Source organism: Stigmatopora nigra, chromosome 10 (assembly GCF_051989575.1).
Source record: "Stigmatopora nigra isolate UIUO_SnigA chromosome 10, RoL_Snig_1.1, whole genome shotgun sequence".
NCBI lineage: Eukaryota > Metazoa > Chordata > Actinopteri > Syngnathiformes > Syngnathidae > Stigmatopora > Stigmatopora nigra.
Window position 1 is genome coordinate 5191708 of NC_135517.1, and position 16566 is coordinate 5208273.

Sequence of the window (16566 nt, forward strand, 5' to 3'; positions counted from 1 at the left end):
TTTTGGCTGCAAAACCAACATGCATTCTTTTTATACTCACTGTCAGGAGAAGAGTCTATCTGCAGCTGGCCTGGAATCAGCAAATGGAAGGACAGATATATGAAAGCTTTACACAAAGTCATCATTAGTGCTTGTATTTGATAAGATGCAAATTCACAATGGAAAGTACCACACTAATCAACAAGCTCTGGTCCAAAAATGAAGCTTATGGTTGTGCCGATATCAAGTGGGTCAGGTCAGGAACGGATATTGACATATCTGTAGACACAAGATTGGACAACACAGGCTTTCTTTTCACTTTTATTTAGTTTCTTTGACATGATGTAATTGAAACCTTGTCAGATTTGGGAAACCAAACTGCAAGATTGAGTACGCACTTAAGTCATGAGTTACAAAGGAGACTTTGAGTTTCCTTCAGTCGTGTAAAAACATACAAGAACCGAACACAGACGCAATATTTCTTTTCACATAGTCATAACACGGATGCTGGTAACTTTCCTCACAGCTCAGGTGAGAAGTGAAATACTAACAAAACAGGATTTCATCTGTTGACAAGGTCGCAGACACGCAGACATACTGAATGGCACTGGAAATAAAACTGCATGGTAGTTTACAAATCTTCAAGGCATGCCTTCAAATACCCTTACAGTCACAGAAAGGGTAAATACAGCCTACATATGTAACAATATTCCATTACAATGCTGATAACAAATAAAGGCGATGGAAAAAACAGTAAAAAATATTTCTTTAAAAATTGATAAGATAAAAAGTTGAGGATACTGCTATAGACATCGCTGGTCTTTTTTTTCCTTTTCCTTCTTCCTTCATTTTCTAATTTAAAATGAACCGGCCAATTCTTTCCCGTTCCCAAACAACAGTAAAATTCATGAAAAAAAATATTTTGGTTTAGAAATCGACACAAATGATGAAATTTGCTTCCTTTTGGACAGCAAGCACTACATTCCTCACAACTTCTTAAGCTCCTTTTTTACACTCAAAGTGCTGTAAAGTTATGAGTAAAATACTTGAAAAGGTTAAGTGTTTATCTTCCCTCCAGCAACTAATAGTGGAACACATTAAGGTATTTAAAATCAGTACTCATACATGGAAATTGAAAGTGAACATCCAGTTTACAGTACATTGTTTTCAATGGCAATCCGACCATGTTTTTGTAACATATTTAAGAAAATGTGTCATTCGGAGTGTTCACGCAATTAAAAAGGGAGTTCCAATCGACCATTCGGAATGAAAAGTATTTAAGACAGGGGAAGGGTAATATAAGTGCTTCAGTTCAATTTCATGGATGCTTCAAGTCTTAAGAATGAGATCCAAGGAAAGGTTCAAAGTGCATTTGTTTTCTTAGATCTTGAAAATGTCGATTAGTACCAATGGGAGAACTCGAAAAGACACCAGAAGACTTGAGAAGGTGTTAGCTGCGATGGAGTGATGTGTACAATGAATGCAAAATGTTGCTATTTCTCTTCATACCATCCAAAACATGTTAAGACCCTCATAGTTCACTTGGAATGTAAAATCACATAGTGACAACCGAATAAATTTCATCTGAATCTTCTTGATCCAATTCAAGCAGGTCGCCTTTCTCAGTACAAGTTGGTCTCCATTTTAATTTGTGTCACACATCATTTGTCCAGTTGGATATAAAAAAAAAGTTTAAAAAAGGAATAAGATGGGCTTTTTTTTCCTGAATGGGAGATGGATAGAAAGTGGTCAGTGCCATTCAAGAGACAATTCATCTCACTGTGGAGGTGGGACTGGAGTGGAGGGGTGACGTGTTTCGGTGGGTACAGGAGTGTTGGCTTCTGTGAGTGTGATGGGAACAAAAGAAGAAGTTAAATAAGCTAGCTGCCGTGTTATGATTTTACTTTTCACTGACCCTGGAGTGCAGTGGCGCCACTGGAGGCGCATTGGCCAGTCACCGGCGGGCCAGGGGGCGAGGCGCGGGCACCCGGAGGGGTTTGGGACTCCACGGCCGGCGCCGTGGTGGCCGGAGGCGCCGGGCTGCGGGCCGGCTGTGGTGTAGTGGCAGACTGCTGAGCCGCGGCCGAGCCTTGGGAGGCCGGAGCCGGCTGGGGGGGATGAGGACCCCCGGATTGGCCGTGTTGCTGATGCTGGATCTGCTGGAAGTGCTGCTGACGAGCTCTCATCTCGGCGTACTTGAGCTGTTCCATGTGGAACGACTGCCGGTCGGCCAGAAGCTGCTGTCGTTGGTACTCCAGCTGGAAGTGCGGAGAATTAAGACAAGAACGTACATTAGAACTCTTGTCTTGTAAGAGGACACTTTCCCCCCTTATCCAGCACTTACGGCTTCCCTCTCTCTATCCATGATTGTTTCCAGTTCCTCAAAGTGGCGAAGTTTAATCTCGAGTTTTTTCATTTGGGTCTCCACCAACAGTGCCACCAATGATTTGATCTTCCTCTCCTCCACTGCCGCCAAGTGCTAGTAACGATATTATCCACATTTACAGTCAAATAAAACTTTGACGCGACAGCTGAGTCGTGCAAATGTTGCCCCGCTTTGTTTGCATACCTTTGCTTTGACCGCTGCCGCTGCCAGTGCCGACGCTGCAGCCGTGGCCAGATTGCCCTCACCCACCTCCCGTTCAACCTTGGCCTTCTTTTCTCCATCACTCTCAGTTTCTCTCTGTCCTTCCTCACCTTCTTTTCCATCCTTCTCCTTCTCACCATCACCTGAAAAGATGAAAAAAAGTCTGTCTTTGTTGACCAAGTGACAGAAACCCAAAATAAAATATTGACCACTTAAGCACACTAAGAATTCATTTTTTTCCCCCTAAAATAAATCACAATCTGGGAGGTTAATTTTTTTTGGGCTCCTCAATTTGTTGTTACCCGTCTCAGATTCGGCTTTGTCCAGCTCCCCCTCGCCTTCAGCTTCTCTTCCTCTCTCCTCTTCTTTCTTTCCATTCTCAGCTACTTTCTCTTCTTCCTCATTTGCTCCATCTTTGCTGTCCTGTGGGTGCAGAGAATGAGACTACCAATCATCACGTCAATCATAACAAAAGCATGAGAAAACCGCATCCTACCTTGGCATCCTTCTTTTCCTCATTTGACTGGCTGTCAGTCTTACTATCATCATTGTTTTCATCTGAAACTGAAACCATTGAGATCTCCATTAAGCTTTCCGCCTACCTTGTAGCATCATTGTGTTAAAAATGCATGAGCCTTACCAGGTTTCTCGCCCTCCTCCAGGCCAGTACCAGCAATGCCACTCCCTTCGAGACCATATAGAGGGTCCTGCCGCCCGCTGACCCTGGCTGCCTCTTCAACTCGCCTCACATGAGCCTCAACCAGGGCTGCAGGAACTTCCTCCTTCATTCGAGAGAACTCCTCTGAAGAGTAGATAGAGAAGATTACGTTTTGACGAATTATGGCTGGCGGAAATCGTCAGAATCAATTAATTCAGATTATACAGTTGTTGAGGTTGTTCTTAAGGTTTTTGAGCCCTAATGATTCTGCATTTTGATCAACAGAGGATTTTTGTGGCATTGGGGAAGCCACAAACGTACGAAAATGGGCCACATCTCACCTAGAGCTGATTTGGCTGCTGCCGAAGCCACGCGGGGGTCCACCACAGAGGCGAGGAATGCCACTGTGCTCATTACGGGGTTCCCTGCTTGACTGAAAGGCACCGGCTGGTATGCTAGCGGTCCTAGGGACGAATAGCTTTCCTCCAGATAGGGGTCTTCGATGGGCAGGCGAAGGAAGTGCAGGATACACTCATCCTGCGTGCGGCTTCCCACGTGCTCCGAAACCTTGTTCCAGTCATCCTTGTACATTTCCAGTCCCTGAAAACAATCATTGTCCACTATTAGTTTTTATTGGATAGGTTGAAATCTGTGATCTGTCAATATTAATTATTATGGCGGTACCTCAAGAAGTAATAGTGTTTCCTGCTCTGTCCAGTCCCTCATAGAACTTGCTGCACTCTTGCTCTGGGTACAAAATAGTAGGTAACTCTTAAAAATGGTGCCTGGAATCAAAGCTTGCAAGTACTTTCTCATCTATCAAATCGAAAATGGGTGTCCAAACTTTTGATTGTAATCTTGTCAGTGTTTACCTTGGAAGAACCCATTTTTTTGCTGTACATGTCAGTCCGTAGTCCAAAGTTCTGCAGGTCTGCTGGTTTATCCTTCACTTTATCAGGGAAGGACATCATCTGCTGGGGCGCAGGAGTCTACGACAAGACATACTTTGTTGAATACTTGGGGAAAGGGGCTTTGTCAGTGTTTTTCTATATCTGTACAGACCTGGGATGTCTTGGGTTGTAATGGCACAAGACTAGATGGAGTGTCTGCAAGGACATGAAAGTGGGAAGTGGGTGGGGGACCCATGGGGGTAGGCCGGCTCTCAGAGTCCACCTGGTAGTTGATCAGTCCCCACTGCTCCAAGAAGGCGTGGACTCTGGAAGAGGAGACAATGATTTAAAGATTTAATGACCTAATATTTTTGTTTTTTTTATCAATATTTTTAAAGTTCAATTACTACACAATTGCGTATCCCGACATTTTCAATCTCTTGCATACCTCATGATTGCGCAGACATCTCCGGCCAAGTTCCTGCGGCAGGCGGTCGAGGTTAAGTACTCCTGAGGATTTAGTCGGTAGGTGTCGATCATGAAATTCCTGTATGCCAGGTAGCTATCGGTGGGTGGAGGCAGAGAGATCAAATATGAGGTACAAACTGTAAGACTTGATGCCTAATGATCACTCTAAGAACCATCAGCAATAAATTGTGCATCAAGTACAATTGTACTTACATCTCTGGTGTTTTCGATTTATTTTTCCCGTTGAAGAACTCTGGGAGGGCTCTGCGCTCAATAGCATGAACACTGAGGGAAAGAAGTCAGGATCATTTGTAAATAGAAGGAGAAGTCTTTACCACGATGTGACTTTCTTCAGGTGGTTATTACCTGTTGTAATCAAACCAAGCAGCGTAACTTGGGATAATGATATGATGCGTCTGCTCCGTCACGTTGTCTTCATGAAGATCTGAACCTTTGACTGGCTCCCCCTTAACACTAGGAGAACCCTCTTCCTCCTCCTGTGAGAACATAGCTACAAATGAGTTTTGCACAAAATCAAATTTTATACACAATGTAGGGTGGAAGACTCCCTAGCTTACCTTTCCTGTTACATCCATGGATTCGTCCTCCTGCTCATCTGTTAAAACCACAAAAGGAAACAAGTAAAGATCGAAACTAATGTCAGAACGTCGTTTGACAACTACATTAAGACAAATAGAGCTGTTTAGTTCTCACCCATATCTGCTCCTCCCTTCACTTGTGTTGAATCTGAATCCTTCTTGGTGCTATCTAGAAAAGAAAACACAATTTCATGTATTAAAAGCGGTATGAAAAGACAAAATTTAGCTGGAATATTGAAGGTAAAGCATGCTACTCACTTGTTTTGGCTGCATTTCCATCTTCAGATGCCGGAACAGGCGACGCGTCATCCAAATCCTTGAGATCCTCTTGTTCTTCTTCCCTCTGGCCCCGCTTGGACTTAGTGTACGGGGTCGTAGGCCTGTCACGCAGAGTAACCATTTAACAAGACATAACGCCATGGCTTATAACCTTTCAAATAAAATGTCACCGACCCTTTTTTAGCATTCTTTTTCTTGCTCTCCTGAGGCGGTGGTGTTGGAGATGGCGAGGGAGAGCGCTTCCTCTTCTTTGCGCCCACAGACTTCTTGTCTCTTCGCTCATCCGGGGTGGTCACCTCATCCATAAGAGTCTTGGCCGATATCCTCTTTCTCTTTGGGTTACTTTCTCCCACCTCGTAGTCCTCCTCATTCATCCACTCGTTATACTGGTCCAGGTCTAAAATCCACTTTGCGTGGACCTGCCGACCAAGATCAACACACATTGGACCCGAGACTTGAAGTATGAAAGTTGTTTTTAACTGTAAATTCTTGTGTTACCTTCCTAGGCTTTTCTGGGCTGGGGGCATCCTCCACAGAAGCTTCAATCTCACTAGCGGGAATCCAGGTATCATAGCTACATATTGAAAAAAAATTAATAAAATGATGCCCAATGGTTAAAAATAACCTTTCTCAATATCCCTGAGGGATAGAAACAAACCTGTCAGGAAAATATCCCCAATGAAGGAGCACTTGCTTGTCTCTCTTCATGACAGGGCGCACCCACTCCTCTGAAAAAAAAAGTTTAACCAATCCATCTTTCCCTTCATAGAGCTAAGTGATTAGACTAACTCTTGTTATCAGATCTGCACACATTGGAATAAGTTCAGATTTAAAAAAAAAAAAAAAAGTTAATTTATCCAGTAAAACCTGGTCTAGATAACTTTTGAAGCCTTACCTTCTTCCAAGCTGGTGGGGATTGGAAGAACAATGTGGGAGCTGGAGCTTTTGTCTTCTGTCACAGAGCCCTGCACGAGAGCCCATCAAAAGTAGTAAATATGCATTAGAAATCCAAACAAACTCCGATAATCAATGATACCCGCAGGATTAAAGCAAAAAAAAAAGTCCTTTTATAAGATCTTCATGTGAATCTATCCTTTACCCAACCTTAGCTGCTACATATTATGTTTGAAAAACCTCATGGCAGCACATGACCACACAAAATGTTAATTATAACGTCTGCCAGGAACATAGACTGGATTTTCCACCAGTGCTTTATTAGCCTGCCGGCCCGCCAGGCTTCTTGTGGCCTTATAGGGTAAAACAGTGCTACAGAAGGAAGTCTACCACTGGACTTATTTATTATTTATTGTATTGTTTTATTTTTAACACACCTGATGTCTCTTGATGATGTCTTTCAGCTTCCCCAGCAGTTTTGGCTCAATGTCAGAACTCAAGTAGATGACTGGTCGACTCAAGCAGTTATTCTGTAGTACAAAATTAGTTTAAAGCCATTAGAAATGTCATTATTTCAGTCTGTATAACATTTTAAAATAGGTTTGTGTCCAGAAAAATATGCAAAAGAGGCTAGACGCACCTGCACTAAAGACTTCTCAATTGTCATAAACATCTCCACATTTCGGTCCATTCTTGATGGATTCTGGAAGTCAAACCTGCGCCTACCAGGAAATTAAACTGGAGTTACACACGAAATAGCACCATGGTCAACATCCTTATGTGCAAAGACATTATGAATATTTAACCTAATCGGTATTAAAAATAAAGGGTACTCTATGCACTTATCTACCAGGTTGCTGCTAATATTTTGATATAAGGTCACATTGACAGTCTTGAATTTTTGCAGGAGCATCTAGAATGTATTCATTACCACTGTCACTGTATATTTTATGGCTACATGTGAAAAGAAAGTATTACCATCCTTGGTCACTTTTGAACTTGTAGGCAGATGCCAGAATGTGGCAAAGAGCACCTCCAGCTTTGAAGTCCAAAAAGGATTTCATCTAAAAAGACAAATATTACTTATTACTAACAGGCAATCTTGAAAAAAAATGGTTCTACGTTGACAGTGTGCATGGTCGAAGACATACAGTCAGCTTGGTGAGTGGGGGGTTGCTGACATGTCGGCCAAACACCTCCTCTTGAAATTGGAGTAGCTGGACCACCAGACTGGACAGGGACTTGTTGGTTGGGGGCTCTGCTTGGATGTACTGACAGGTAAGACATAGAACTTCATTGTAGGGTGATGAAAAACTTTGTGTGTGCTTGGTGGTTCAACTACGTATTCAATAATGTTCTTGATTCAAATGAGAAGACAACCCACGACGACACTACATTTAACCTATTGCTGTGATAATTGGTGTTTATGATTTGGGAAAAAAATTAAAGATTTTGCTTAATTTATGGGGAATTATAAAAGTCAAGTAACTTTTAATGAATTGTATACACTTGCCCGGCTTTCTTTTTTTTTAGGATTTTAGTCAGGCATTTTATTAAAATTTCTGTTCATTGAGTTTAAGGGGCACTTCAGAGTTCTGAATCTTAATTACTTTTCCCTTTATTGATGTGGAAGTATTGATTGGTTAAAGTGTCAAATGAGGCAACTTTACTACTTTTCATATAAGCTTTGCAAACATCAATAATGATTATGAAAAAAACATCAGTAAGGACAAAAACACCCTTTTGTATTTTTTTTGGATTATATTGTAATTAGTTTGGCATTGTATACTTTGTTTATTTAGTTATGTTATTACTATTATTAATTTATCATTTACATGTAAACTATGTTTATTTATTCATATTATTATTTTATCATTTACATTGTATACTTATTTATTGATTATTTATGGTTATTATTTATTGATGATTCATTTGTCTATTTGTTGTTGTAATTTGTGCACTTGGTGAAGCTTTAAATCTCATACTTTTATAATCACAATAAAAGGATTCAATTCAATAAGATGATGGATCGACGTTGTAATTGAAGAATCTGACATATTTTACTCATTCTTTTTAGTATAGCTGTTTCATTTTGATATCATATTTTACTCATTCTTTTTAGTATAGCTGTTTCATTTTGATATCACATTTTACTCATTCCTTTTGTTGTGGCGGTCTTGTGTTAGAGTCGCCACTGGTTCCCAACTCAATTACAATATGAACAGAAGGATGGGTCCGAGACACCTCAGCTACAATGTTAACAAAAGGCTCTTCCTGAGATTCTTGTTTCAAGGTAGGATTCACACTGATAAGAGACCAGATGGAGGACTTCAAAGGGCAGAGGAACAAAGAGCAGGGCAGTGGGTCGGGACTTTATAGGACCAGCGGAGACAGAGGTCTGGATGATGTGGATTCAAGGCTGGAAGATGTGGAGCCCAAAGAAACCCACCCCTCACAGCAGCCCTGGACCAGCCCACATCTCATTATTAATCAGCGAATGAATATGCATTTTTGTTGGACTATAACTGGGCAAACGCGGGTTTGGACAATGTCTTTTCCATCCTCCGCTTTAGGACATCAACACTCAGCGGGCTTATTCTATGGGAGGGAGACCCGGAGCTCTGTATGAATCAATTTGAATGGAATAAATCATCTGTGGATAAACTCGCTCAACCCTGGTTTGTCTCCTCCGATGCTGAACACGCTCCATTGTTAGACTGGAGACTACAGAGTTAAGGAATTGGAGTCAGGTGAAAATAGTTTAGTCTAACAGTTTTGGTGACCCAGTCCGTGAGTCGGTTGCGTAGACAGTTTAGGGGTTAAGGCCGATAACTCCGTCCGTGAACCAGGGAGGAACTGCGTAGACATATGGGTTAAGGCCAGCCGCGGACTCTAAAACACGTCGGCGAACGTGGAGTCGCGGTTATCGAAGCACGTCGGCGAACGTGAGAATAAGGAAAAGTTAACCACGTCGGCGAACGTGAGGGCACGCCGGCGAGCGTGAGAATAAGGAAAAGTTAACCACGTCGGCGAACGTGAGGGCACGCCGGCGAGCGTGAGACCTTTCTCTTGGGACTTCTCCAACAGGCGCCTGATCAACTGAAAGGTAAGCAGAATACCTATTACTGAAACGTTAAAATTCTGCTATTGGATTTTTAAATTATGGAGAAGATGCCATAGAAAGGGGGTTTGGGAATAGGAGATTTCGAAAAGGTTGTAATATACCTAGAGTCGGAATTGATGACGATCCCAGGACGGTCGTTTTGAAATAGAGAAAACGTCGTATGAAAAGTTAAACACGTCGGCGAACGTGAGAATAAGGAAAAGTTAAACACGTCGGCGAACGTGAGAATAAGGAAACAAAGGAACAAGAGATTCCGGAAAGAGTTATATGCAGGAGTTATTTTAAAGTCTTCAGCAGGGAAACAACTGGGGCCACAGATGTTTGATTCCTAGAATTGATTCAAAAAAAAAAAAAAAAAAAAAAAAAAAAAAAAGTAACAATAGTAATATTTCTAATTCCTAGAATTGAACATACTAAAATTCTAAATTTATCCGGAGACTTGATCTAGATTGAATTGGTGAAAATGGAAGGATGTGAGAGTGCGGGAGAATGTGGAGAATGGAATGAATTGACAATTTTGTAAATGGTGAAAATGGAAGGATGTGAGAGTGCGGGAGAATGTGGAGAATGGAATGAATTGACAATTTTTGTATGCAGATGTGGAAGCACAGGTTCTGAGTGGTGTTCAAGTTAAAAAACAACCCAAAAATAAGACGCGAGTTGGTGAAACTATTTTGTACTTTAAAAGGAAATGTACATATTGTAGGTCAAAAGCATGAATGGAATATGAATAACTTGTCCATTGCTTTGCAGAAAGTAGAGCGTGAAGTCACAGCTAAGGAGGTGAAGGCGGGGGCCGATAAAACACCCCACAGTGGGGCCATAGAGAGAGAGCCCCCACCAGCCCAAGGCCCCCACCCCCTGCACAAAGCGGGGAGGGGTGGGGGACTGAGAGAGACAGGTAGAGAGAGAAAGTTAACAGAGAGAAAGATAGAGACAGAGATGTAGAGACAGTGAGACAGAGGTGTAGAGACAGAGAGACAGATAGTTGATACTATTATGATATATTAGTGACAAATTATGATTCCTTTATTAAACACTGAAATCTATATTAGGAAATACCTAGTGAAAGGTTATTTTTCCTAAATTTTAATTGTGGTAATAGTGAGACCAGAAAATGGCTCTTATTTTAAATATAACCGCCTTCTTCGAAGCGGATAGGAATTCAATAGGAATTCCGCTAGCGCAATTTAACTATGTTCGCATAACTAATTTAGCAATATGAGAGTGATTTGTGATTTAGATTTAAGTATTAAGAATCATCCAAATTATTAAATGAAGACAATGCAGAAATGGCATTCATCCAAATTATTAATGATATCAAACGAGAAGTTTACAATACAGAAATGGCATTGATCCAAATTAACAGGTAATAGTGAGACCAGAAAATGGCTCTTATTTTAAATATAACCGCCTTCTTCGAAGCGGATAGGAATTCAATAGGAATTCCGCTAGCGCAATTTAACTATGTTCGCATAACTAATTTAGCAATATGAGAGTGATTTGTGATTTAGATTTAAGTATTAAGAATCATCCAAATTATTAAATGAAGACAATGCAGAAATGGCATTCATCCAAATTATTAATGATATCAAACGAGAAGTTTACAATACAGAAATGGCATTGATCCAAATTATTAGGTAAAGTTTAGATAAAAGTTGAGATAAAATAATTAATTTAGGATAAGCATGATTTCTATAGGATGGAATAAGATGAATCATGTTTAGTGCACGAAATATAATTCATTGTTTTTCCATCACTAGATGAAATATGCTTTAGTGTGAGTCATATTAATGACTATTAACCTAGTTCTTTTGAGATCGATTAGTGCTGATAGGACAGCAAAAGGTGGTTAGCTGCCAATAAGCCCTTTTCAGGGATGGCGCTCTCCACTAGTGAAAAAATTACAGACCACTGATGTCTGTGAGCGTGAATGGTTGTTTGTCTTTTTGTGTTTTTGATTGGCCAACCACCAAGATATAATCAATCCCTTAGATATCAAGGTGGAAAAGGATTTAGCAAATTGGAATCACTATCTGAAACCGCCAATAAGCCCTTTTCAGGGATGGCAGCGAAGGATTGGAAATTTGAAATCAATTTCTGAAATCGCCAATAAGCCTTTTTGGATGGCGATGAAAAATCAAGGAAAATTGTTTAGTCCAAAGAAATTTTTTGATGATAATGCATTGGATTGGAGGAACAAATCTGCAATGCAATTTTGAAGCACTGAGAAAAACAAAAACAGTGCATCATATGAAATTCCAAAGTACCATTGATGTATAGGGATAATGGCATCCAAATTGTGTTAACAGATTAATTGACTGAATTGACAAAATGTTTCAGAATTTCCATACCAAACGCCATTATTCACTACACGATTGGAGCTGAAGGATGACTCTAATCTGGCTATCTGTATAAAAGAAAAACTTTAAAGAAATGCACTAATTTTGAGTTAGCAGAAGAAGACTGTGTTTTTCAACAGGAACATGGAGAAGACGCACGAGCAACCCGAAATGAGAACGTCCATACAACTCTTGCTGACCAAACAGCAGACATGAAAATAGCTGAAAGGAGGATGCAGATACATCTTTGCACTGTAAGGAGGTTCTCTCAGTTGAAACGTTTGAGGAGACAGGTAAGATAAGATTATTGACGCGATCACACGTAATGGAAAGCATCCAATATTGATTGGAAAGATTATTGCTCGAGGAGCAATGCCATAAACCATAAGGAACTTTTATATTGTTTTGATTGTCTCCATAAAAAGTGAAAGCGTTTCAATTGAGAACAAACCTTCTTACAGATTTTTAAAAGTAAACAATTAGAGAGAAAAAGAGATTACAATGGATAGATATGTAACTAAATTTTGATTTTATGCCAGACTATTGGAAAATGATGATTAAGAAAATTTTAAAGGAGATGATTGGCAAACTCCAAAGAAAATGGAATGTTACATTTGATTAAAAAGACTACTAGTTTGGGATATTTTGAATTTCAAACAATTGAGTTTAATATGCAACGCGATACACATTGTTAATTGAATTGGGACTTGATTAGTATGCGATTTATAAGTAATGAATTTTAATTGCCCTAAAGGAAAATTATGCTAGAAAATATTAACCCTGATAAACAGGGGGTGGTTACAGTTTAGTGGGTTCAATTCTTTTCAGAATGAAAAATGTTTACATTTGTTTCTGGATATTAATTGATGTGAATGTAACTGTTGCAGAGACCGGCAAAGCTGTTTTCCTGAGGAGAAAGCAGCCTGGTTCGCTTTTTGAATTTTTCCCTATTTTTAGCATGATTAGTTAATTGGTGTAATTGCAGGAAAGGAAAAATCAGATATAGTTTTTGATCTAAACAAGAAAGCAGCGATCACAATAGAATAACAGCTAGTATATCTATTTTTGAGTGATAAGACATTTAGATTTTCGCAAACAAAGTGATTGAATAAGTAAGATTGTTGTGATTTTTGTTCATTTGAGAATTAAGCCCAACCAAGTGGCCGTATGCAGGTGTTGAGCATGCGCTAAAGACGACAGCAGCTAAAGCAGCAGCGAAAACACTTACTGCACAGTATTCACAACAACAAAAACTGAGTCGAAAACAGTATTAATTAATATGCAAAACATTGCATCACATAAGGTAGAAATGCATCTATACAGAAAGAACACAGAACAGTCTGCAGAAGACCTGTACACAGCTAAAGGCCTAGCGTGCCGCCCAAAATTATTCCAAAATTGAGCCATGGATTGAACCATGTCTCAACAGGGGGGATGATGGACATGGTACAGTGCGTGTGCCATGTCCCAAAGGTCTAAATACCTACTTTTAAACTTTTTGTAGTATCTGTTTGATTTGTTGCAGTCATGGTGTGCAAGGCAACCTCAGGCCCAAACGAGGACAACGTCCAAAAGAGTGTGGGACTGGTAGACCATACAAACGTTCATGGAAGACCATTTCAACATCCTTTATGGAAGGTGAAACATGACAAAAGGCTAAGGGCAAGGCAGACCTAATCACAGAATGGATGGTAACATGTTTGGAGAAACTTGTCCAAAGAACGGGCAAGCTGCCGTGATCCCTTTTTGTCTACTTTGCAGGAGGTGGTGAAGCCAGGTGACTGGATGCTGATCCCAGTCATACAAAGGAAGTCCTGGTTCTCTCCACGAGGGGAAGACCCATTCGTGGCCCAACTCACCAACCTCCACTGCTGCAAAGATGGCTGAAATGTCAAAGTGCTTTCACCAATGCCAGGTCAAGGTAGTTCGAGACACAGGTGACTCTGAGTAGACTGGAAGTTGGACGGTATCAAAACCCTTGTCCGTAAAAACTCATCAGTCTACTCACCTGCCACGAGCACGCCTCACTTAACCTTGAGCTTCCATAGACTTTGCACCTCTGCACATTGGCCACAGTGAAAGCTGTTGCCACTCACATCACAGTGACTGCACTGTCAGTGACTGCCTGGGCGTGTCTGAACGCCCCACCCACAGAGACTCGAGTTGGAATACAAGATGGTGACATACTCCTATCACAGAGGAGAGTAAATTGGTATGAGAAGAACAAACTGGTGAACTACTATGAAAAAGATCTGTGGTATCCTGACATCCTGAATTCACTGGGTCTAGACGTCACACTTAAATCTGCAGTTAGGCAGATGAGATGCATTCTAGTTACTCGATTGATCGGGTAAAAACATCGAGGTCTTGCATCGCCAAAAGAGAGCACCACACACCTGGATGGGTAACTCCGATCCCACCTATATTGACGCCATAGGCGTCCCCCGTGGCGTTCCTAATGAGTATAAACTTGCTAATCAGGTTTCAGCGGGATTCAAAAGTATTCTAATTTGGGTAACTCACAACAAAAATGTTGATCGCATCAATTATATTCATTACAATGTCCAGCGACTTGCCAATTACACGGTTGAGTCGTTAGAGGCGGTACGTGACCAGCTAGCGGCAACATCCCTCATGGCCTTCCAAAATCGTATAGCATTAGACATGTTATTGGCTGAGAAGGGTGGTGTGTGTGCTATCTTTGGTGATGCCTGTTGTACTTTCATTCCTAATAACACTGCTCCAAATGGACGTCTCACCAAAGCTTTAGAAGGCCTCCGAATCCTGACTAATAAGATGGCCGATCAGTCAGGTGTGGACACCTCAATCTGGGACCAATGGATGGATTATTTTGGTGCCTGGAAAGGTTTGATAGGCAACATCCTCATATCTGCTGGAGTGCTCATTACTCTGCTTATTCTCTGTAGCTGTTGTATCTTCCCCTTAGCTCGTACTCTAGTCACTCGACTGAACGATAAAGCAGTGGGACCAGACCCTAGAGGTCAGTATGTCCAGTTGCGCCAAACTGACCCCTCTGGACCCCCCGCTGGGCACACATGTTCATGGATTTACTAATGTAGTGCTTCTTTGTTTTTATACTAATATAGTTTTACATTTCATTTGACACTAACCTGTGTGGTGTTGTTGATGTGGTCTCTTTTAGGAGACCAAGAGAGGGAATGAAGAATCTGACATATTTTACTCATTCTTTTTAGTATAGCTGTTTCATTTTGATATCATATTTTACTCATTCTTTTTAGTATAGCTGTTTCATTTTGATATCACATTTTACTCATTCCTTTTGTTGTGGCGGTCTTGTGTTAGAGTCGCCACTGGTTCCCAACTCAATTACAATATGAACAGAAGGATGGGTCCGAGACACCTCAGCTACAATGTTAACAAAAGGCTCTTCCTGAGATTCTTGTTTCAAGGTAGGATTCACACTGATAAGAGACCAGATGGAGGACTTCAAAGGGCAGAGGAACAAAGAGCAGGGCAGTGGGTCGGGACTTTATAGGACCAGCGGAGACAGAGGTCTGGATGATGTGGATTCAAGGCTGGAAGATGTGGAGCCCAAAGAAACCCACCCCTCACAGCAGCCCTGGACCAGCCCACATCTCATTATTAATCAGCGAATGAATATGCATTTTTGTTGGACTATAACTGGGCAAACGCGGGTTTGGACAATGTCTTTTCCATCCTCCGCTTTAGGACATCAACACTCAGCGGGCTTATTCTATGGGAGGGAGACCCGGAGCTCTGTATGAATCAATTTGAATGGAATAAATCATCTGTGGATAAACTCGCTCAACCCTGGTTTGTCTCCTCCGATGCTGAACACGCTCCATTGTTAGACTGGAGACTACAGAGTTAAGGAATTGGAGTCAGGTGAAAATAGTTTAGTCTAACATAATATATACACATGCATTTGTACATAGATTTTTAACACACTCGATTTCATTCCTATTTCAACTCCCAAGTCAGATATAAAAGATCCATAAGGATTTTATTCATGAACCCTAACCAAGTAGCCGTCCGAACGGGGTTGCCGCGCGCCACATCCAGCCAAACATCTGGATCTGCCTGCTCCTGTACCGTTAGCCGGAAGCTATCTAGCAAGCTAGCGTCCGAGCCCGGCGCGCGAAGCTTTGCCCAGAGGCGAGTAAGAGTAGAGTGCGCCGTTTCCTCGGTCACCCCATTGGCCTTAGCATGCGAACATAATGCCGCGGTCGAGCGCATCTGGCGCCGCTACGATCTCAGCATCCTTTTGTATCCCGCCCGACACGAGTGAAGCCAGCGAGCAGCCTCCCTCCTCTTTGTCACTTGCCAATAAAACCCGACGCTCAATGGTCGCGTTTTCGGCGTGGAAATCAGAGTCGACAAATCATGCTACCAGTACCTTTTTGTAATTCTTTCCCAGCCAGACGCGCACATTATCAAACTGAGAGACTGTATCAGACGCTTCGAAATATTTGACATTCGGGCCGCCGTCTTTCTTCCGTACCGCCATCTTTTCCTGCAGACAACTGGACGAGGTCGACCGCCACTCGGAGGCGGCATGGTGGTACCACAAGACGCACGTTGTAATGCTAATAAATGTCCACAGGACGTCACTGTTGGATCCAAAGATTGTGGTTTTTAAGCGTCTAAAAATGATCCATTTTTATGTTGACCCGACACTATACTTATAGCAGATTAACACTCGCAACAATCAAATTCACAGTTCAAACCAGTTCATGTTATTAC

General features: G+C 41.4%; 1 protein-coding gene across 1 annotated transcript; it reads right to left on the reverse strand.

Moving 5' to 3' along the window:
• Positions 1–287: 287 nt before the first annotated feature.
• smarcc2 (SWI/SNF related BAF chromatin remodeling complex subunit C2) lies at positions 288–16356 on the reverse strand. Its single transcript, XM_077726796.1, is given in 26 exon segments — positions 288–1820; positions 1895–2237; positions 2324–2458; positions 2549–2709; positions 2869–2989; positions 3063–3130; positions 3207–3368; positions 3566–3824; positions 3909–3971; positions 4097–4291; positions 4293–4440; positions 4563–4676; positions 4796–4867; positions 4949–5079; positions 5161–5198; positions 5297–5350; positions 5440–5561; positions 5635–5879; positions 5959–6034; positions 6119–6188; positions 6356–6425; positions 6792–6884; positions 6995–7076; positions 7333–7418; positions 7506–7625; positions 16220–16356. Coding segments are annotated over 26 exon segments (3204 nt in total). The 5' UTR covers positions 16331–16356; the 3' UTR covers positions 288–1755.
• Positions 16357–16566: the final 210 nt, after the last annotated feature.